The sequence below is a fragment of the Hemibagrus wyckioides genome, linkage group LG16, assembly GCF_019097595.1.
Source record: "Hemibagrus wyckioides isolate EC202008001 linkage group LG16, SWU_Hwy_1.0, whole genome shotgun sequence".
NCBI lineage: Eukaryota > Metazoa > Chordata > Actinopteri > Siluriformes > Bagridae > Hemibagrus > Hemibagrus wyckioides.
The window spans coordinates 6,895,093-6,919,890 of record NC_080725.1 but is presented as its reverse complement, the minus strand read 5'-3'; the positions used below and the strand labels follow the sequence as shown (position 1 = coordinate 6,919,890).

Below are 24,798 nucleotides of genomic sequence, written 5' to 3'. Positions count from 1 at the left end.
CTCTGTTGTATCATTTACACATAAATGGCTTGTCTTTTTAAATCTGATCATAGTAACTGAGAGTGAAGCACTTGATTTTTTTTTGTCATCAACACAAAAACTGTTTGGCAGTTAAGTGTGTGTTTGTGTGTTTCAGTAAATGAATGAGTGATAGATGGCTTGTGTGCTTTCTTTGTGCAATGTAAACCCACAGCACAGGACTTTGATGCACACTGCATGCAGGTTGTTCTCTGCACGAATGCATGATCGCATTCCAATAACAAAGAGATTTCCAAAGCAGGTGATGAAAGCCATGACCCAGACAGACACTCTTAGGATCACGTTGGCCAGTAGGTCCTCAAATGATGAGATCCCGTCTGTATTGGGTTTGCACTTCCGCACATGGGGTGCGTAGGAACAATAGTGAAAATCCTTAAAGTATCTGCACAGGAGAATATAAAAGCTGATTAAGAATACATATATAGAGAATGCGCTAGGCAAATCCTGATGCAGCATTAACACAGGAGGAGCTACAGCACGTACATGTAAGACAGTTTGCTCATTGGGAGGAACATCTTCGTTTGTATATCAGGAATCTCAATGTCCTCTAGTCCTCTGCAAAACACAGCCTGATATCAGTTAATTTGTCTTTATTTGTCACATATACATCACTACACATTGAAATTCTTTCTTCACATATCCAATCCTTGGGGGTTGGGGTCATTGCTCCTGGAGCAGGGTGGGTTGTGGGCCTAGCTCAAAGGCCCAACAGTGGCAGCTTGACGGTGCTGGGGTTTGAACCCAGATCTTCCGGTCAACGACCGTGAATAATGCTGATTTTAAATATAGCCACTTTGCACAATATGATGTCTTTTTTCCAAAATCACTTTTGTGCTTGTTTACTCACAGAGATTCAAGCTGAATCAGGTGATCGAAATGACCAGCATGAATGTGAAGCAAAGGATTGTGGGATATATTTCTAAAAAGAAATCCAAAAAAATAAATGAAATCATGTAAAATATAGTCATTTTATTTTTATTTAAGACTAATTAGACATATTTTATATATAATCTGATTTAGTGATGCTATATCATTCTAATTATTATTAGATTACTGAAAAATAGAAAGACAAAACTCACAGTTTCAATAGTGATTTTAAATTCTTGAATATGTTGTTGGGGAGATCTGCAATCCTGTTGCAGGACAAATCCCTAAAAAAGCAGGAAAGGAGCAAAGGAAATTATGTTAGTAGAGGCATGTGCCTGTGGAAATCCAAGCCATAGACGTAACCGATTTTGGATCAGGTGAAAATGTACTTATTTACTAATAGGAAACAGAGGTACATTGCTTTAAAGTTCTCTTGTACTCACAGCTCTGCCAATGCTCCAAGTGACTGAAAAGTGTTTTCGGGAAGAGTCCTGATTTTATTGTCACGCAGTGATCTAAAAACAGGAAAAGTCAATTATAAAATCCATGACTAATGAACACTCAGAACAGTATCTGTGATCATCTTTATTTTAGATTTCATAACAGCAGATATGAGCTATAGTGAGCAGCTTGTATTTTCTCTCTGGGGCACAATGACCTGAAGTTGACACACATGCAAACACACACACACACAAACAAATATATACACACACACACACACACACAGAGTGCTTTTTCATTTACTGAGACTGGGAATGTGTTGTGAATAAAAGAATGGTTTCTTGCCTACAGCACCAGACAATGCACCTTACCAACAAGGAACAGATCTCATCAGGGTCTCTGGTTCAATTCAGAGCTCATCTTACTGTGTGTGGAGTTTCTGTGCATGATGTCTCTCTGTGTTCTCCAGTTTCCTCTAACCTCCCAAAAACATGTGAGAATGTGTGAATGGTACTGTGGTAGTGCTCACCATAAACCTGACCAGGATAATGCTGCTACAGAAAATGAGTGCGTCACTGATCGCTTGCTTTAATGGTACATCTTATTGATTTTCACTTTGATGAAGTTATACAATTAGCCAATCATGTGACAGCAGCACAACGCTAATATCATGCAGAGCTTCAGTTAGCTTCATGTTCAAATCAATCATCAGAATGAAGAAAAAGTATGATCTTTGTGACTGAGCTGCATGAGCTGGATCGAGTCTTTCAGAAAATGATGATCTCTTGGGATTTTCACCATTTACACAGAATGGTGTTCTGTTTTTCACACCATTCACAACAAACTCTAGAGACTGTTGTCTATGAAAATCTCAGAAATACTCAAACCAACCCATCTGGCACTAACAACCATGCCACAGTTAAAGTCACAAATATTTTTCATTATGATTTTTAAATTTGAACATTACCCGAAGCTCTTGACTTGTATCTGCATGATTTTATGCATTGTGATGCTGCTTCATGATTGGTTGATTAGATAACTGCATTAACGTGCAGGTGTACAAGTGTTCCTATTAAAGTAAACGGTGAGTGTATTTTGATCATTCATTAACATAACAACACTATCAAAACTTAAGCATGACAAATATAAAAATACACCAAGGCATTAAAGAACTTACAGTACTGTGAGTTCACTACATGTCATGAGAGTGGAGCAGTTCAGTACTTCAATGTGGTTCTCAGCAAAATCCCTGGGCAGAGAGAAATGGTGTAAAACATCTAACATACTGTATAAACCTCAGAACAGAAATGAACAGTTTTACATACCTTTAGATGTGTTACTATTAAACCCCTTTAATCCTTGACAACAAATGAAAACAACGCAACATACACATGCATGTCTCGTTGTTCCCACAGATGGGCTAATTTCTGTGATGACTTGAAAGCAAAACCCACTGGAAAAGGAGATTCTATAGCGCTGACATAAAACCTACTACCCAGATGTATTGGCATTGAGTCAGTGAATGACTCTTCTAGCATCTATCATTAGCAATCAGCTCAGGCTTTCAGACTCAAAACAGACAGTGATTCGTCATTTAGATAGAGATAGAGAGAGAGGGAGAGAGAGAGAGAGAGAGACAGCCCACACAATATAGCAACTGATATCTGTTCTCCAGCTTTCTCTCTGCTGGCTGCCATCAGCACTGCATTCTAACTACAGCATCTCACAAATCAAACAGGCCTACCATGATGATGATGATGATGATGATGATGACCAAAGGACAGTGCACATATCCACACACTAAAGCAAAGCCATTATTATATAAGGACGGGATTGCAAAGCTATCTTTATTCCCATTCCTCACTTTTTGAAAGCTGAGTTAGTTTGACTAATATGAAACAGCTCATTTCCACCCTTGTCAGAAGCAATGCTTTTCATAGCAGCGGGTCAGTAATAGGTTTTTGGAAAGAACGCATCAGAAGCCAGTCGAATACTCATGTGCAAAGGCACAGTGTGTACCATTTCCATTACTCTGAACTGAAAAATAATAGTGAACCTCCAAAAATACCTTTACATATGTCTCTCTTCAAAACCCTGCGGATCAATGTATTGGTATGTATTGTATTATAATACAATGTATTATATGAACCAGCTACACAACTTTCAAAACACAAACATGTCTCACATCACAAACACCTATTGATCAAAACACCATCACTACTTCTCTTCTATTGAGAGCTATCAAAGTACAATAACCAACTCACATACATATGTTTCTACTCCATATTTTGGTTTGTATAGTAACTGTTAGTGGTTTTGTTTCTGTGACATAGACAATAAACACAATAAGCACACAATTGTATAGGATGTCTTATGTTATATTTTCCATTAAATGGGGAACCTGCTCCAGCATGTACACAAAGCAAGGTCCATAAAGACAAGGTCTGCTAAGATTGGTGTGAAGATCTTGAGTGGCCTACACAAAACCATATCCTCAACCCTACTGAACACCTCTGGGATTAACAGGAGTGTCAAACTGGCACCAGACCTCCTTGCTCAACATTAACGCATGACCTCACCAATGCTCTTGCGGCTGAAAGGCCAAATCCACGAAGCCTCACTCCAAAATCTAGATAAAAGCCTTTATATACACTGTAAAAATAAAGGTAAAAAAAACCCGGAAATATTCCGGCAGCTGGGGTGCCAATAATATTTTGTAAAATAACAGGAAAAAACCATCTTGTAAAATTACAGTAATTTTCCATTATTAAAATACAGTTTTTTGCTTTAATTTTACATGAGATATTGTGTATTTTTGTTTGGCTTTTAATGTTTAAAGAAAGCCTAGAAGCATGTCTTTGGACTGTATCCAGGTGATATCACACAATCTCCACAAACACAAAGCGCGGGAGCGAGACTCAAACCGAGGATGCTGGAAGTGTGAGGCAAACATGCTTACCACTAAGCCACTGAAGCTGTTCCCAGTTACTCCCACACGAAAACTCCTCCCCCCGTGCGCTGCCGCAATTGATCAACTCTGAGTTTAGGACAGCAGCAGAGCTCCTGATAATCCACGGGTTTGACCTCTGTCAGGTGGCTCTGATAGGTGGGTTTGCTGTGATAGGAACAATGTCACCTGACAGAAAGTATATTAAATAATGGTCCAATTTATAGATTGCGTTTATTTTGTTGCATCCATGTCCTACGTAAATTGTATTTCATCCATATTTAAATGATTTTGGTTAATGTAGATAGAAAGCAGTGCATAGATTTCGAGATTCCTAAGCATCTAAAAATGTTAGATTAGACATTATACACTATATAAATAAATAAATATGTATATTTTTTCTATTATATATGTATAATAATACAAGATGCCTGTCAAATACGAAACAAATCTATGTAAAATTATTGAACCATTATTTTTTATTTGTTAATTGTCACTAATTGTATCTTATTTTAAAATGTATTCCAAGTATACAACTAGAATTTAACATTTTTTCTGTTAAATAAAAAATGAATATATGTGAAATTCTGATACATTTAACATGTATTTTAACAGTCCTTTAGTGTGAAAAAAAACAAAAATTTCTTTTAAAAAAATGGAAATTTTATGGTTATTCATAGTTACAAACTTTCCGTGGTATTTTACCTTAGACATGTAAATTCACAGTATATTTTGGTCAAATTAGTAATATTCTGTGTATTTCAAAAATACAGGAAAAATCTGTAAAAATTAAGAGTAAAAATTCTGTAAAAGTACGATTTTTTTTTACAGTGTAGGTTATTATAACAGAAAAGAGGGTCTACTCTGATAACAGTGTCCATGGTTTTAGAATGATTTTCAACAAGCATAATAGGCATGAACATACCTTTGACCACCTATATTCACCATAATAGTGCTGTGATTTGCAACACAACAGAAAAAGGAGTGTTTCTATTTGTTGAACTGGTCCAGTCACTCCTTTCGTCAGTGCATCAAGTAAATGGTTATCTGGTTCAAGCTAAGGAAACTACAGAATGAAAGGCAGACACTGTTCCCCTGGATCACATGCACACACACTAATGTTCAGGTTTATTCACGGTCCATTAGTCTAACTGGTCATCTTAGTACTTTTCTACTCTCAGAAAGCAGCTCCTTTATTGTGACTATCCTCCTGGAAGTCCTGGTAAGGTCACTCTGACCAAATACTACACAGAAAAAATCCTCTTACAAGAGCTCTCTGAACTGATAAAGCCATAGCTGTCTCTCTGTCTCTAACTCACACCTAAAGATGTAGGGAACAAAAGAAGAACCAGACAAATGGCCAACCTAAGCACTTTGAGGACATACCAGAGAGAGCTCCACTTTTGCTCACGTGTGTGTTTGATAAAAGCGGCAACTCAGACTGTAATGAGGCCATGAAACACACAATATCCTCTTCTTAAAATTCCAAGAAGCAATGACTACATGACCCGCATTTATCCTCGGATGTAGATGCTGCCATTTAGACAGACATCCTGTGGGACTCAGAGAGCCACATGCTTCCTGTGGGAATGAGGCAGAAAATATTAATTACATCTGTTACAAGACAGATGCTGTAACTGTTCCGTATTAAGGTTTCTTAAGGCATACTACGGGCTGTTCTGTGATCAAGACACTTGTTACTGATGAATAGACTCTGCTACTCTCTTTTCTTCTCAGCTATAAAAGGCAAAAAGAGGTTCTTCGGAGTGGGGACATTTTTGGGACCACAATTTTTGTTACTGACAGTAAGAAACTTCATAAAATGATTATTTTCCATTATTTTTTTGCATTGGTTACACTTGTGGTAGAAAAAAATGCTTCATTTCCTTACTTCCCAACAAAAATGGCAATGACCCATAAATGTCTTTTAGGAAAACAGTTTCTTATAAAGTTCAAAGAGATCCCCTGTCATGGCACCTATATTGTTAAGAATATAATCTTAATGCATTTGTTCAGCCACCAAGACATGCTTTGTGTCAGATCATATTTATTTTTCCTTTGCAAATTGCAAGCAATTCTCATAGTTTCCGCTTCTCGGTGCATACCTTGTACCTAAATCATACTCATACTTTCCTAAAACAACATTATTTAGCTGATTGATATGGTGAATAAAAAAAGCTTATATTTATTTATTTAAATATATAAATCAGAACTAAATCATTACTTCTAATGTAAAAGCTGTGCCTCCAACCTCAGTGTGACCACATCACAGAAAAAAAAGTGTTGCCTTGGTAACATGTCACCAAACCTCTTGGTTGATTGACTACGTGTACACAGGAAAAAAGGGAACAGCTGTATAAGTTCCCTCTCAGGTTCCATGAACCTGATCCACATTTTTTTCTCTTGAATTAGACAAATGCACTCGATCAAATGGCTGCTATTAATTAAGCATATGAAGAAAACAGATTCTATTCATGTGGGCTTTATTTGTTTTACTTATGTTGTCCACACATGGTTCAGAGAATGAACAGTCAGTGAAAATGATGTCACTTTGCACTGTGTTCAAAATCAAATCAAGTAAGTCTATTTTACAATTTTTTCCAAACAATAAAGTTTCTTCCTCCATTGCTTTTGGTCAAATTACTGCTTGGCAAGGTGAGAGTCTGAGCTCCATACATATTTTTCAAGACAAAAAATCAGTTAGAACAACACAAATCACCCGACACTGTAGTTCTGGGCCAGTTCCTGTAGCTCAAACTGCCAAGCGGTTGTAATATAATTATACAGCATACAAATAAGTTGTAGAAAGTTCCCTCCAATGTAAATATACTTTCTGCAAGTGCAAAGAGGCACTTCTATCTCCTCTCTAAAAACGCAAATCAGGATCTTAACATTCAGAAAACATGACACAGTGCAACTGATGACTTTAAGCCAAACGTGAGAATTCAGATGTAATGGGGATGTGTAAATTAAACAGAGCATTCTGGGTGCTAGGTAATATCAAGGATTTTTTTTTTTTTGGGTCCACTATCCAGCATATGATTAGGAGTTTGTGTCCTCAAAGTAAATTGTGTAGATTTGGAAATATTATAGTATATCAGTCTACATACAAGAAAGAAACCAGAAGTCCCATAATTGTACTTCTTTCTAAGATATTTGAGAATCGTCATAATTTCTCACATTGTCCAATATAATCTGAAACTGAGAATGGCTGTACAGAAAGGCAGCAAGCCCTGTTTTGCAGAATTGTAGCCAGACACCAAAAGGAAGAGAACCACTGGGGTTTAAAAAAAGCTCAATGGCAAGGTAACTTGGCAATCATACATCATAAATAACTCTGAAACTGTGACATCGCAGCAATTGCAATCAAGAGTGGCATGAGTGTGAACAGATAAAATAGCTTTGTGTCTTCTCGTATTCTAAATGATAGTAATAAGATTTGTTTTATGATACAACAAATTCTATATATTGTTATACATGTACTTTAAGTCATCAGTTTAAGACAGAATGCTACAGAATGGTCAGTAAACAGAAAAGTGGACTTGTTGAGGATGATAGCACTCACAGCCAGCTGAGCAGAGGCATGTAGTTACAGAGGCTTAGTTCAGACAGCTGTACCAGGGATGTGTTCACCATGGACCTAAGAGAAACATGGCATAATCTTCATTATACTTAACAGCCAAAAAACCTTCAAAATGCTTTCTTCTACAGAATCTTTGCATATTTTTTGTACTTCAACTTACTGCCACTTAACTAAACTCCTACCCATCACACTAAGAGCGCTAAATAAAGAAAGCACTTCTAATAAGCTGATAATCCTACAAATGCATAAATTATTACACTTTTCAAAAACAGCCAGTGAGCAGCTACACTGATGCCAGGTCTAACATCCAGCTTTGGCTAAACATTATTGCAGGCATTCATGCAATCCCTCCTGTTTTCTATTAAACTAAAAAATAAAAAGCATTTTTGTCAGAATGCCAAAGACAAAAATAGTGATGAGAGAAGAAAATAAATAAAAGACACGTCTATGAGGACATTTGTGTGTGAGTTCTCTGTATATACATATAAATATTAGAGACAATAACAATGCAACAAGGAAAGTACAGGTAGAGCTAACAGTAAATATGTTATAATAAAGAATATAAAATATAAATGCACATTTGTGTGGAATGCAGGAAGTAGTTTAATGTCATTCCTACAGGTTTGCTTATATTAGTAATCAAGAAGTGCAAAAGAGCCCATGTAGCAAGTACATTATTGAGTATAGAGTTTGTGATCCTTTTACCAACAATTATTTTTCTAATACATAAGTGAAACATGTAGGACTTGTACAAAAGATTTGATATGTTATGGTTAAGGGGTAAATTTAAATAAATACCAAAAAATAAATTATAATTATAATTATAAATATAAGTAATTATAATAAATTATTATAATAAATCTGTTACCCTTTATATATTTTGTGTAGGAGCTCTGCATTTTAACATCAGTGTACACTAGAACAAGTTATCACTTAATAACATGCCCAAAGAGCAGTCTCCTTATGGTCAGTTTGTCAGCATGTGACAGCCCCCACCCTCCTCCTCCTATCTCTGCAGCAATGTTTTGGCTGGTTCTCACATCTCCACTGTTCTCCCCAATAAAATAAGGTGCATTAATGTACTGCATTCACTTTATGTCATTGTAAAAGGCTTTATCAGTAATCAGTGTTATGTTTTATTTAACATCGGGGAAGCACTGAAAGAGGTAAAACTGGAAAATGTGTTTAGAAAACTGAATAAGCAGCACAAACAACGACACAAATCTAACACTGCGGGAATAATCGTAATGTTGATGATAATTTGGAAGTGATTAAAGCTCACTGTTTCCTGGTCTCCTGCACCATTCAGCACAGACACATTTCAATAGATTGTGCAGCTCAACAGTGAAAATTCTGGCTGTGGGGAAGCAGTTTCTAAGAGGCAACTAGCAAAACACACACACACACACACACTCACAAACACACACGCACGCACACACAGTGGGGGTTTGACTATGCATTATTCCTCTTGGGGTTGGCAGGTCTTAAAATGTGGTTGTCTTTTATTTTATTAGCCAAGTAATAATAGGCAATGAAAGCCATGTGTGAAGGAAATGACTGCTCCCGTTTTTTATAGTATATGCTGTGGTTGTTTGAGTATTGCTTTATTTGGGGGGTTTAAGGGGATGTTCTCAAAAATAGGTCTCATGGGGATAAAAGTTTGAATGCGGCTGTTCTAAAAGAAAGGGTGAGCATATAGAAAAAGAACTGTGGTGGTGCCCAATGGAGCTGCACAGTTCTTAAGCATCATATACTGTTCAATCAGGATGTCAGTTATGATTTATATCCAGTGTAATTAATCATTTTAATTTAATAAGCAAGGATTTTTGCACGAGATGGCAATAATGCAGTAATCAACAAAGATGAATCAAAGTACTGTGACACCCAGCAAAGTAAAAGAGGATGTGATGAGTATCTAAAATGAATTATTATGTGCTTATTTAAAAATTTACTCAAAATAATACAAGCCATTACATGCCAAAGTAATTATCATGAGAAGGCTTCTGTAAAAAGACCTTTCACATAGCTAGCACAAATTATTACAGCATTACACATATAGTACAGCTGAGTAAACCAAGATTTTATCGATCAGATGAAAGAGAAGTATTAATCAAGAGATGGAAATTACTCACAGAAATATCAATGACTTGAGACCAATGAAAATATCATGGGAGATGCTCCTCAGTGGGTTGTGATCCAGGACTCTGAGAAGAAAAGTGTTAAGACATGAGTCTGCAGTATTACCTCTTTGTCTGTAAATACACTCGTAGTAAAGGTTTCCTTGGCTGTCCCTTAAAGGTGCTATATATAAACTTACAACAAAGAGTTTCCCTAGAGAGAGAACCCATTTAAGAAGGTTTGAAACCTTAAAGAACCCTTTTGTAAGATGAAAGCCTATAAAAATGTCTCTTGTACAATATGGTGTGTAAACTTGATTGATATTCTTACAGCTTGACTGTGGATATTTGGTAATAATAATAATAATAATCATAATAATAATAATAATAATAATAATAATAATAATAATAATTAAGGAATAAAATATGGGGTGTGCTGTAACAGGAAAATAATCCACACAGGGTGGTGTAATGTGGTCTGGTATAAAATAAATTATACATTTAATATAAACTGTATAATATTTAAAATGTATTAATGATCACTGTGCTTGTTTTATCCAATTATTATTGCATTTAATGTTTGGTAACAGGTAGGTTAGTTAGTTCCTGTTATCACTTACATTATAGCAACTGCACACAGTCATTCCCTCAAAAGCCTCTCTTTCTTTCTTACAGGACAAAAAAATAAAAACCTGGTCAAGTTCATAAGTTTTCAGTGACAAAACACCTCGTGGGTGTAAGAAAACGCCGACACAATTATAAGTTTTTAAATAAACAACAACATTAGATTTTGCCTTAGATTGTGTGCAGTGTATTAATATAAATCATCATTTATACAGTTTTCTAAGCAAAGTTTTGCCACAAAATGAAGTAAACACAACCTATTAAAAAATCTGCAAATGTAAATGAATCATTCCTTTATATTTGTTGTTCTTTCAGCTGCTCCCTTTTTGGAGTCGACACAGCATATCAGTTGGTCCGCATGTTTCAGTCTGGGAGAGGTTTTACCCCGGATGCCCTTCCTGACAGGACCCTCTTATTTTAGCTGGGCTTGGGGCCGGCACTGAGAGTTAACTCTTCAATGGCTGGGTTAGCTCCGTGTCTGGGAATCAAACAAGGGCCACGGCAATGAGAGCGTGAGATCCTGCCACTGGACCACCAGGAGGCTAATCTTTGATAATCTATAGAAAACAAAATTGTGGCATGTACCAAAGGATTTGTACACCCTTCCAGTTGTAAAGTCTCGGAACTTGTTATGCCTTAACTGACGTCTTAGGTCTCGGATTCTTCAAAAGTCGTGCTAACACTCAACAAATATAGGCTCTTTTATGCAGCTGACAGAAGATCTAACGATGGCGCTGACTACAAAAGATAGAAAGGCTATTAAAAAAATATCAAAGCACGACCAGCTGCAGTTTTTACTGTCTAAACTGTCACAAAGAAATGACAGATGCAACAGTGGAAGTCAAGACAAGATCTGGAAAACCTGCAGAAAAGCTTAGCTGACAAGATTGGTGGTGCACCTTACTACTCTACAGCGGTGCTTGAAACATTGAAGCACTGAAGGACACCATACATGCAACATCTAGATCATCCAGATGCATAGAAAGACAACTTTTGGCCATAATCACTAAAGGTTTGTTTGGGAAAAAAATAGGAACAACATTTAAGGAAATAAAAATTTGACAACAGTTAATTATGCGGTAGATCTATCAGGATTTGTGTTGTGTGGCAGCCAGTGGCAGAGTAAACATTGCACAGGTACAACTCATTCTATTAAATAGCAGCAGTCAGTCAGAATACTTAAGCTAAAAAAGAGACTGGTGTCTACGACAGGACGACATAGAGCATAGAAACATAAAACATAGCCCATAATCCATCATGAACCACTTCAATAAAGACACAAGCTAAAGCTTTGGAAATGGCCCCTTAGTCTCGATCTGAACAGCACTGAAAATCACAGTGCAGGCAGGACTGCCCAAGAATATCTCTAGAAACTAGAAGCATTTTATAAGGAAGAGTGCAGTAATATAAGTACTACACAGCATATTGTCCAAAATCTTACATATGCCACATTTACTATTTCAAATTGTGTGTGAATGTCTATCAATAAATATAAAGTAACTATTCATTACATTTGCAGACAAGTGTTATTAAAAATAGTTTGTGTTTCTTTTTCATTTTTTTACTACAGAAATCAGTAAAATATGTAATTATGTCAGTGGTATAATTTTAATGTCATAGCACTATTTTTGAATGTCTGTACTTTTGTGGAATGTTTCTGATTCATGTAATATTCTATTCCATTAGATGTGGTTTGATTGAGGCAAAATGAAGCTACTGATCTACCGAAACTGTCATTTAATATTTCTTTTGAAAAGTGTATGAGAGCTGATCTTACGTTCCCTTGAAATTAAATGAAGTTTTGTTTCAGAGTTAGCCTTAAGGTTAACTATAAACTACAAAATTCGCATTTAGAAGACATTGTACATTGTACAGTTTCTCTCTATCATTTATACAGATCAGCAGATTTGAAGGCATCATTCGGTACTTCAGATTTTCTGTCCAATCAAATGCTCTCTAGAATTGGAGGTGTACTGTACCTAACTAGCTATCAAGTATAGATTAGTGCTGTGATGTAAGCTAAATGCTACAGGCTATTTATAAAAGGTAGTAGCCACTTGAATATGTCCTGCTCTGACTTTCTGTTTCAGTGGAAATTCACATCAACACACTGAATAACACTGTGACATTCATGGCACTTCACAAGGACTTTAAAATGCCATTTCTGTGAAGTATGTGCTGTACTCACAGCCACTGTAATTTATGGAGGTCTCTGAATACATCAGGATTCAAAGCAGCGATGTAGTTCTGACTTAGGAACCTGTAAAGAAAAAACACAATAAAAATAACACAACGTGGGTTTCAGTTGCAGTACATTGTCCCACAAATGTTTACATATTATTGTACCACACTAGCACAAGTTTCAATAGTCAAAGCTTGATTGTCTTTTAGTAAAGCCATTGGGAAAACATCTTTATTTTTTTAATCACAGAGATCGTCATCAGTGAAGATACGACAAGGAGAGGCAGATTTTCCAAATATTGTTGAAGACAACATTCTCTGAGCAGCCGAGCAGCTTCTTCAGTCTGAGGAACGTTGTCAGGATTCCACAAATCCTAAAGGTCTTTTTTACTTGTACTTTGACTGATTTTGTCTTCAACCTACTATCCTAAATCCTGTCAACAATGAAAATCTTAAATGGAAATAAACAGAACATTTTAGAATTTGCAATATTTAAAACAAGGCAAGTAAATGTTTAATCTCTTGAGTATTTAATATTCTGCATCTAAATGCAAGAACATTTATGATATGGACCATGTTAATTGCTTTGTACAAAAGGACATGCTTTTATACTGACGCATGTGTTCAGATGACTCTCTGGTGGATTTGATCTAAAATGGATCCCAAAGTTTTACACCAAAAAGTGCTTGAGTGCACACTGTCATTTAAAAAAAAAAGGAGGGCGTACCAAACACTAAAACACAATGCAGAATAGAAGCATTTTGCACTAGTAAATATATAGATAAATAAATAGTTCATGTGACTTAAAGGCTTTTACCAATAGCTGATGTATATGATGACACCAGCTTACACATTGTGATGGGAATATTTCATTTTGAGTAAAGAGCTCATTTCATTTTGCACAGAATAGACAAAAATAGATGTGTGGATAGTTTGGAGGACTAGGTTAAGGCAATTCAGGGAGGTCTGGGATAAGGACTGGGTCAGGGAGGACTGGGTCATGGAGGACTGGGTTAAGGCATTTTTGTGACTTCAGACACAGTATCCCATATGTTTGTAATCACCTGAGACCAACTGTGATATTCACTTAATAATTATAACTTCTTGTCTAGTTCAGAACATTGAATTGAAAGATTAATTATAAAAAAGTTATTTTAGCGTGCATAGACAAATTGTGAAATCTGTTATTCAATGGTGTAAAAACATTGAAATATTTGAAACACTTTTATACACGAGTTGGTCATGTTCTAGTTTGTCACATTTTCTCAGTTGATAATATGCAATGTTTTTGTCTCCTCTTTCCTTTTTTTCTTGTAGAGGAAATAAATTCAAATATGATCTTGTTAGTGTTATTGTTAAATCTGCACTATCATGCATTGATGCACCTGACAGATGACAAAAATTCTAATATTTTACTTATTACTAACAGTGATTTGTTTGTCCCCAGTGAAGTCGGCACTTACAGACCTCTGCTCAAGCTTCATTGTTCTCAGTCATCCAAGTAAAAAGCTATATATATATATATATATATATATATATATATATATATATATATATATATATATATATATACATACATATACTGTATATATATATATAACACTGAAACAGAAATTACTTTTCTGACTTGGAAGAAAAAGATAAGTTTATGACATATGCAGAAATGCTAGGCTTGCCTCCGGCAGAGTCATGAATGCCTTTCTGTATTCTATGCATACCAGATGTGAGGTGAGTGGTGAACATACATGATTGGTTTTTAAACAAAAATTTGACAGGATTTGAAAGATGCATATTTTCACATTCCAATTGTTTATGGCACAGAGCTGATTCCTCCACTTCTAATAAGTCTGTTTGTTTTTGTTTACCTCTGGGTTATCTTTAGCAACGAGAAAATTCAGAAAATGTGCTGGAGTTGTCCTATAAGCAAGCAGGTGCTGAGGATAATAATAATAATAATAATAATAATATGAACATTGTAAACAGAGTAATTGTTTGAGTAGTTTTTGAGGTTTTTTTTATTTATTTATTTTAATATTTTATTTTATTATTTTTATTTTAAGCTACATTTATAATTTTTTTCACATTAACCTTAACACTCTATATGTATCTGTTGACGTGCACTCAACCTATTTAGTCACCTAGTTACAGATATGTACCAAAAGCATATCAGATATTTGTTCTAGAGCCCCTTTAAAATAAAATGACCAAAGTCATAGCTCATAGCATCATAGCACACTCACATTTAGGCTGCATAAATCCCAGCATCCCTGATGGAAAACGCTTTCCTATACATCCCTGACAGTCCCAACAACAAGGGATGAACCAGATGCTACTGAGCTCTCATGTGGAAGCTCTAAGATTGCAAGTTCTTTGTAGGAAACATTATTTGATGTCTTCAGCAGACTGCATGCTTACCAGGACAATGCACAAAGCCAGTAAATGCACTGCAGGAAGCCAATAGCCAGGAACTGAAAATTCCAGAAGCCAGTGGTTTACCTACTGCAGAGTTGAAGTCTCACTTAAGAAAGAGATTTTACAGAGTAAATGTTGTCATCGCACCACATCACTACATGTGCCTTGTGGTTAATGATGTTAAGTTTTTCCACTCCTAAAAAATTAAGCACCGCATATCAATGACTACGCAGTTAAATAAAAGGACAGACATGCTACAAAATAGATTTTTATGGTAAAAGCATTTGGTTTTTGGTGTCATAAATACTTTGTTATCTTCAGCATTCTGGGAGACATCCTGATGTGACAGTTTTCAGTTATTCAATCCTCCTTAACATACACAGAGAATTCAAATTTCATGTTCGGGCAGACAGTTTATTACTTTGAAAGATGGCATGCAGCTTTTGTTAATATCATCGCTATTATCTTTATATGAAAGCATATTCACAATAGTCAGCCTCTAGACACCAAAATCTACACCACTCAGGGACCTGTACAGACAGGTTAACTGTCTGAGCAATTCTTATCCTCAGTAGAGTACAAAACTTAGCACAATGAGCAATTCTCCACCTCAGGTATCTAATGTGGAATCAGACAGCATTATCAGAATGATAAGTATTCTTATCCTCAATTAAAAAACAGCATTGCCTCAAGTTGCCATCAATAACCTACCTATCAACTGAGTGATTCACCTTTTTAAGATGTAGCAGTATTAACAGTATGATGATTCTCTGTCTCAGGGTATTCATACTATTTCTTCATGCCTAATAATATCTTGCAAGGCGCACATCAGGACATGTTATGAAACCACAATACAACAGCATTCACTAGATCCAAAGGAAAAAACCTGGCTGTCTGTAAGAAAGGGAAGTATGACTTAAGGTTATATATGTAACTGTGGTTCTACAACTGAGTGAAGAACTGGTTGTGATGTGTAGTGTGTTTTGTAATTTTCTTGGAAGCTCTAGTTGCTGTGTTTAATAAACTCTAGGCTAAAGAAATATGGTGTACAGGACATATCACTAGTCACTAGCTTGAATACTTATGCTCACGCTTAGAATTATGAGTGAGCTTATGCCCATGTATAAACTTATTTTTAATACTTAAAGGAAGTAGTTTTAATGACATTAGCAACACATGATCTAAGACTATAAAAAATATTGCTGTCTATTCATCACCTTCCTAGCCTCCTGGTGGTCCAGCGGCAGGGTCCCGCACTCTCGATCCCCGGGCAGGGCACTAACCCAGCCACTGAAGAGCTAACTCTCAGTGCTGGAGTGCTGGATTAAATGGGAGGGTTTGTGTCAGGAAGGGCATCCGGCATAAAACCTGTGCCAAATTGAAACATGCGGACCAAATGATCCGCTGTGGTGACCCCAAATAGGGAGCAGCTGAAAGAACAACATTCATTGCCTTCCTCTGGTGCAGTGTGGCATTTTTTCAGTATGCACGAACATGGTTTTTGAGCATTTCTCTTGTCTAGCTTTTCTCTAGTTATGCAGTACTAAGATATGCAACAATGTCCATTGCACTAGGCAAATAAAATTGAATTGAATTAAATATGCATGTCTCCATGATGCATATCCATGTACCACAATCATATCTTGATCCTGTATGAGCAGATCCTTATTTTGTATCTACATATTCCACAACCTTTATGCTAAAATGAATGTTGATAAATGCAGGAACGGTCCCTCCATAGGAAGAGAAGTAGGAAGAGGAGCGGCCTGGAAGAGGTGCATTTATTAAATCTGAAAGCAGATTAGAGGAAATGACTGTGGGCATAACCCAAATACAAAATAATTGCCAGGTCACCTGGATCACTTGGGTTGGCAAGAATGGCCAGAGCACGAGTGTGACATATTGGAGATCTTTTATAGACTTCATAGCAAGGGTCACCGTCACAAGGTGATGACTTTGATTTTAGTACATAGCAAGGAAACAAGCAAATGATCCACTCCACAAGATCTGGAAACTGGCCTTCTCTATGCTCTTAAAACTATGCACACTTTATATCACATTTTGTATAATGTAGAGTATTGTGGTTGAAGCAGGTCATGTGTGGTTTATTGTGTGTCCTTATTAAGGAGGTACTGGGGAACAACTTGAGAAATAGTGATTAACGAGGCACATCTGAGCTGTATTGTCCCTTGATCTCTCTCTCTCTCTCTGAGCAGTAAGCTGTATGTTTAGGCTGAAAGCAGAGTAAAAGACAAAACTCAGCAGAAAATGTTTAGTGAGCTGGAAAGCTGCAACAATGTGTTATTGACTGACTTTAATGCTGAAGGCACAACCACAAATAAAAGACCTTTGGTCCGCTGTGTTCTCTTCCTGATATGCTGCCTAGTTGTTACATTGAGCAAAATGATTAAGTGATTCCAAAACACTCTTTTCAGAATAAACATTCACATCAGAAGAAAGAACACACAGATGTGTCTATGCTGTATGCATCTAATAGGAAAGAATAGCATAGATTTTACCAAATAAAGAATAATAGTGGAAACTCAATGCTGTTTATATACTAAACACATATATGAATTACTGGCTTGATGTTTTCTGTATAACATCAATCATCAAAAAAAGTGTGGACAGCCCATGACCCATGGCACTGCAATGGATAGAACCACTTTGAGATCTTCGAACTGCTGTTGCAGCAGTCAGCTTTGTGCTCTGGTCTGCATCAGTGAACGTTTGAAGATTTTGACAGGAAGGAAATAGTGTTAAGTGTATAAATAAATCTAAAAGAAGTTTTCTTTTCCTTTTTTAATCCTTATTCTTATATTAATTCACTGAAAAATTCTGTCAATGAGATAATGAACAAGAAAAGCTGCTCTCATGCATGGTTGATGACGTTGTCTACTAGTATTACCTCAGTTATTTCCTAGGGCAAACCTTGCTTGTGTTTTTCCCTGAGCAGATCAGATAATGTGTCTTTTAGATTGGACAAACTCTAGGATTCTAGGGATGTTAGGCATATAATATTCAGTGTGTTCTTCCTACTACTGACAGCATACTTTGTCATTATGCCACAGTAAGTCAAACTTGGGTCTATAAAGGTCAAGAACTTGTCAGGACAATAAGTCAGTGCATGGCAATAGACTGATATCATCCTCTTTCATTTCAGTAACTCCTTCACCAAATGTAATCATTCAGGAATGAAACATCTGTACAAGAAAGTGTTTTGCAGGTATACAACATGCAAACTGATTAGATGATAAAAGTCCATGGCGTGATAATACGTTTGGTGGAACCCAATATCACATTGGGTTGACACCATGACACAAACATGTGAGCACTATAACAGATATGTGGGATTATCAGGACAGTTCACAAGCTGATAGATATACAGTGAGGGAAAAAAATTATTTGATCCCCTGCTGATTTTGTACGTTTGCCCACTGACAAAGAAATGATCAGTCTGTAATTTTAATGGTAGGTGTATTTGAACAGTGAGAGGCAGAATAACAACAAAAAAAATCCAGAAAAACACATTTCAGAAAAGTTCTACATTGATTTGCATTTTAATGAGTGAAATAAGTATTTGATCCCCTACCAGTCAGAAAGATTTCTGGCTCCCAGGTGTCTTTTATACAGGTAACGAGCTGAGATTACAGTAGGAGCACTCTCGGGGAGTGCTCTTAATCTCAGCTCGTTAACTGTATGAAAGACACCTGTCCACAGAAGGAAGCAATCAATCAGATTCCAAACTCTCCATCATGGCCAAGACCAAAGAGCTGTCCATGGATGTCAGGGACAAGATTGTAGACCTACACAAGGCTGGAATGAGCTACAAGACCATCGCCAAGCAGCTTGGTGAGAAGGTGACAACAGTTGGTGCGATTATTCCCAAATGGAAGAAACATAAAAGGACTGTCAATCTTCCTCGGTCTGGGGCTCCATGCAAGATCTCACCTCATGGAGTTTCAATGATCATGAGAACGGCGAGGAATCAGCCCAGAATTACAATTGGTAACACACTACGCCGTGAAAGACTGAAATCCAGTAGCACCCGCAAGGTCCCCCTGCTAAAGAAAGCACATGTACAGGCTCATCTGAAGTTTGCCAGTGAACATCTGAATGATTCAGAGGAGAACTGGTGAAAGTGTTGTGGTCAAATGAGACCAAAATCCAGCTCTTTGCCATCAACTCAACTCGCCATGTTTGGAGGAGGAGGAATGCTGCCTATGACTCCAAGAAGACCATCCCCACCGTCAAACATGGAGGTGGAAACATTATGCTTTGGGGGTGTTTTTCTGCTAAGGGGACAGGACAACCGCACCGCATCAAAGGGACGATGGACGGAGCCATGTACCGTCAAATCTTGAGTGAGAACCTCCTTCCCTCAGCCAGGGCATTGAAAATGGGTCGTGGATGGATATTCCAGCCTGACAATGACCCAAAACACACGGCCAAGGCAACAAAGGAATGGTTCAAAAAGAAGCACATTAAGGTCCTGTAGTGGTCTAGCCAGTCTCCAGACCTTAATCCCATAGAAAATCTGTGGAGGGAGCTGAAGGGTCAGCCACAAAACCTTAATGACTTGGAGAGGATCTGCAAAGAGGAATGGGCCCAAATTCCTTGAGATATGAGATGTGTGCAAACTTGGTGGCCAACTACAAGAAATGTCTGACGTCTGCGATTGCCAACAAGGGTTTGCCACCAAGTACTAAGTCATGTTTTGCAAAGGGGTCAAATACTTATTTCACTCAATAAAATGCAAATCAATGTATAACTTTTTTGAAATGTGTTTTTCTGGATTTTTTTGTTGTTATTCTGTCTCTCACTGTTCAGATAAACCTACCATTGAAGTTACAGACTGATCATTTCTTTGTCAGTGGGCAAACGTACAAAATCAGCAGGGGATCAAATATTTTTTTCTCTCACTGTAGGATAGAAGGAGGCATATTTAATTCAATGAATTTCAGCCGAGTTGGGCTTTATTCAGAGTTGAAAACATAAGCAGGCAAATTAAGTCCAATGTTACACTAATATTTTATCCTTAAATCCACAGATTAGCCTTATGTCACACATTTTGTGCGTTTAGAATATGCAAATGAGTTGTGTTTTGTGAAAAAACAGGAATTTCATCATGACATACTGTGGTTATATTAAACTGTCAGACAGTAGTCTAAGGCTTAAGCTGAGAATCTCATGTAACTGATGCAATGACCCTCCAATTCTCACACAACTCTCTGAGCAGCTTTGAAGTCAAGATATGTATACGTTTATTTTGATATTAGCTCCTCACTACACATTTGAAACTTTACTCTGATTATGGCACAGTGAGATAAACATTACACAAATATATCCCTCTATTCCCTTCCTCAGTGCTACTGCTCTGATGAAACATCCAACATTATCTGCAACTTGCATCATACAATGAAGAGCTTTGGGGCTATTATTAATCTTTCATCCACATCATTCAGACAGAACTATATGTATGCAGTGTTTTAAGTCTTGTGATCATTCCAGCAAACTTTAAGCTCTTAAAACATCATGCAGTTTACTTTGTTAAAGTATATTTTGTCGAAAATGCCATGTATTTTCAAATTAGTTGATCAGATACAAGTGCAGGGTTAACGGGGGCACTTTTCGCTCTTTTCACACTCTGAGGATGTGTTAGAACTAAGGATGTGTTAGTAATTTGTATTAATCCTTGTCCTGTATTTAATAAATTGCAGGTATTTCAACAATATTACCACTATATGATCACTATATGGGGTAGTGGTAGCTCAGTTGGTCAAGGCTCTAGATTGTTGTCTGGAGGTTCTGGGGTTGTTTGGGGTTCAAACCCCAGCACTGCCAAACTCCCATTGTTGGGGCCTTAAGCAAGGCCCACAACCATCCCAGGGCTACTGTATCCTGGTTGACCCTGTGCTCTGACCCCAACCCCCAAAGATGGGATATGTGATGAAAGAATTTCACTGTGCAGTAATATATATGTGAAAAATAAAGGCTACTTACTTATATGTTTAGACTGAAATGTAGTTTTCCAAAGAATGATGTATATAACATGTTACTATATTGAATCTATGTGCATTGTATTGAATGTTTCTAAGTGTGTGTGTGTGTGGTACAGTGTAATGTGAGGCATGTTTTGATGGAAATAAGTGAAATGTGACACTGTATGTAAAAAAAAGAAAGAAAGAGTTTATTAGTAAATGTTGCTCAGAACAGCTTTGGATATGAGTGAGGCAGAGACTACAGAACTGAGTTTGCAATGTGTATTAATTCTTGTCCTGTCTTTGATAAAAATGCAAACATAGTCCACCAAAGCCAGTAGTGGGATTTCTTTGTGGCGCAAGATGAAGTACGCTACATGTACGCTTCATTTCATAGAAGAATATAAGCTGGCTCGCTCACTATCTATGCTTCCTTCTAGATAACAAGCTAGCTATTATGCTTTTAGCTTAACTAGTTTAGCACTCAGGATAAAATAAACACCAGGGAAAGTGTTTTTTTTTTCTTTTAGTCCACTTGTTTAGGTTTGCAACTTACTTCACTCTCAGACTCATCCTGATGTACTACTCAACCGAGGTTTAGCAATTCAATCTAATTACAGAGAAAACACAAGTGGAGACCTACATCTCTTCAATCATGTAGGAGCTCTGAAAAACAACTTTCCCAGTTTCCACTGAATTCCAGCTGTTAGATGGCTTTTTTTGTATAGCAGTTTTAGCTCTTGAAAGTGGGAGAATTGACACATAGATGAAGTGATGCATAAAGAGAGTGGATTAGCATGTGTTGTTGTTGCCTCCCTCAGTTAACTGTATAAAAATATCCATACTAACCATATCTATTGTTCTTATAAAAAAACTGAATAAAAAGGACTCACAGTTTTCTCAGTCTGAATAAGCCGCTGAACGCACGGCTGGATACTGTGTGAATGCTGTTGTTCTGCAGAAACCTGCAGAAGAGAGAATTATACAAAGAAAGCTTAATCACATCCTGTTATGTGAAGGCACTAGATTAAAAACTCAAAATTCACCATAATATAATGCTTACTTACAAACCACAATTAACTCAAAAGCTAACACATATTACAATAATTGTTTAATGATTGTTTTCGCTTAACAATAAGTACTGTTTAATATTGATCTGTTTAGCTTTATTTTAGTGTACTTTCTAATTTATATGTCCTTTATGTAAGTTCTTTGTTATTTATATGAGTGTTTAGATCTGATCTGTCAGGGCATAGACTCCACAAGACCTCTGAAGCTGTGGTATCTGGCACCAAGATGTTAGCCACAGATCCTTTAAATCCTAGAAGTTGTGAGTTAAAGCCTTCATCACTTGAACTTGTATGCACATACCACAGAGGCATAATAGTCTGTCATATAAAAACAATAATACAAATTGTGGGGTGATTCATGTTAAAATGTGGGTAGTTGCTGAAATCATTGTTTTTAATCTGAAACTAATTACAATGTGTGTGTGTATTTATATATATATATATATATATATATATATATATATATATATACATATATATATATATATATATATATATATATACATATACATATATATATATATATATATACAAAACTTGTAAAAATTTGTTTCTAGTACATTTGTAAGAATTTGGGGGATTTTAAAGATTTCTTTTTGTTATTATTTGTTCATTTATCATGGGGGGGGGTGTCCTCCTTTAAAATAAGTCTTGATAACTGAGGGTGGATAATTTTCTGAATTTTCTGCATGTGACTATTGAAGCTTTACTTACTGATATATTCCTGGGAAAAAACATTTAGTAAAATGTTTTTTGGAAGTGATAATTATTGCTGATATTTAACTAATGTTCATACATCTAAAGGGAATAATTTGAATTCAGGGCTCTTTAACTATTAATAGGGGATAGTAAATAATATGATTAATACTGGATGAATAATTTGAGCATATTATTGGTGTGTTTTAAATAAAACAATGCCTTAGTATAATACGGTTTAGTTTAGTATCATGAAGGCAGAACAGCAGGTAGTGTTGTTGCCCACAGCTCCTGGTACAGGGCTCAGGTTATTGAGTTTCATGTTCTCTCCATATCCAGGTTGGTTTTGACTTGGTTCTCAGGGTTTTCCCCCTCACCCCAAAACAAGTCAGTAGGAGGATTGGCTACAGTTTGATGTGAATGAATGTGTGAATGCCTTGTGCCAGACAGACTCCAGATTCACTGTGAACCTGGCCAGGATAGAGTGGTTACTGAAGATGAATGAATAACTATGAGTAGATTGAGGGTGTGTATGTTCATATCAAGTGAATTGTTCAGTAACTGTGGATTAACATAGTTCTTTTGTCACAAACACAATACTGAGGAGGATGCCAGTGCTGGTAATCTTGTTTTACTAAACCGCAGCAAACAAAGTTTTAGGCTCAAAAACAAAAGGTCAGGTGATCAGCAAAAGGAATATGTAAAGAACAGGCAAGGTCAAAACAATGGACAGCAAAATATCTGAACCAGTAGAGCAAAAACAATATCAATGACTTGCTATGCATGAACAAAAGGAAACTGACTGTATACTTTGCAATGTGACTGAACCTAAAAGAGATTTTTAAAGGTGAGCAGTGAGCGTGTGAACACGTGAGGTGTAATCAAAAGTCCAGCGACTGTGAATGTATGAGTGTAGCTGTGCAGTAGGAACTGGAGTCCGGTGCTGCAATGTTTGTAGGCAGTGGTTTGTTGAGACAATGGTAAAAGGAATCTGTAGCATTACTTGACCTGAAAGGTGCCTAAATTCAAGGAATCAAAAATTAAGAAACAGTTACTTTGCAAGGTGTTCCTCTGTCAGTTCATAATATATTCCTCTGTCAGTTCATAGATAAGAATGATAACAAAAGGTCTACAGTAAATTCTAAATATAAATCTCTGTAAAGAAAAGCCACATTGAGGATGAAAATAAATCTCACAAAATAAAACGGATTTTGTCAGAAACAATGTCAGAGAAGAAGAGAATGCCATATTGTAAAAAGGCTGATCACACTAAACAATGTTTTATCAGAAGTATGGTAAGCCTTAAGAACAGAAAGACCAGGTAACAAAACAAAACTGAAAACGTTCTGGGACAAAGTGTAATAGACAGATAAGAAACTATATTACAACTAAGAGAAATGAGACAAAATAAAAAAATAACTTCCCAACTAAAGAATAGAAACTTATTTGTAATGATGGCATGTAGTGTACTGAATCATGAAATGCATTCAACTAATTAAAGCTCTACTAACAGGACACTGCCCTGAAATTATTCATTTTATCAGGGCCAAAAAGTGGGATGTCAAGTCAAGTCAAAGTCAAAGAAGCTTTATTGTCACTTCAACCATATATAGCTGATGCAGTACACAGTGAAGTGAAACAACGTTCCTCCTAGACCAAAGGTGCTACACATAACAGACAAAGTGCAGTGACGCAGACAAACATAGAGCTAAACACAGAGATAAAACTAAACTATACTTAAGGTGCAATCTTTAGTAAAAAACTAGACATACAACAGAAATGCACAGGATGACAAGACAAGACAGTGCAGACAAACAACATATAGACCGACTCTGTGCAA

General features: G+C 36.5%; 1 protein-coding gene across 2 annotated transcripts in view; it reads right to left on the bottom strand.

Moving 5' to 3' along the window:
* The window catches only part of rxfp2a (relaxin family peptide receptor 2a), a 56,286-nt gene that overhangs the window by 7,096 nt on the left and 24,392 nt on the right, over nt 1-24,798 (bottom strand). Inside the window, exons 6-15 of one of the 2 annotated variants that reach the window (XM_058412812.1) lie at nt 22,086-22,157; nt 12,807-12,878; nt 10,010-10,081; nt 7,860-7,934; nt 2,525-2,596; nt 1,350-1,421; nt 1,119-1,190; nt 887-958; nt 523-594; nt 192-421 (exon numbers count right to left, since the gene is read on the bottom strand). In XM_058412812.1, coding sequence (XP_058268795.1) covers nt 192-421; nt 523-594; nt 887-958; nt 1,119-1,190; nt 1,350-1,421; nt 2,525-2,596; nt 7,860-7,934; nt 10,010-10,081; nt 12,807-12,878; nt 22,086-22,157 — 881 coding nt within the window. The remainder of the gene's footprint in view (nt 1-191; nt 422-522; nt 595-886; nt 959-1,118; nt 1,191-1,349; nt 1,422-2,524; nt 2,597-7,859; nt 7,935-10,009; nt 10,082-12,806; nt 12,879-22,085; nt 22,158-24,798) is intronic. The other variant, XM_058412813.1, reaches the window with a different exon arrangement.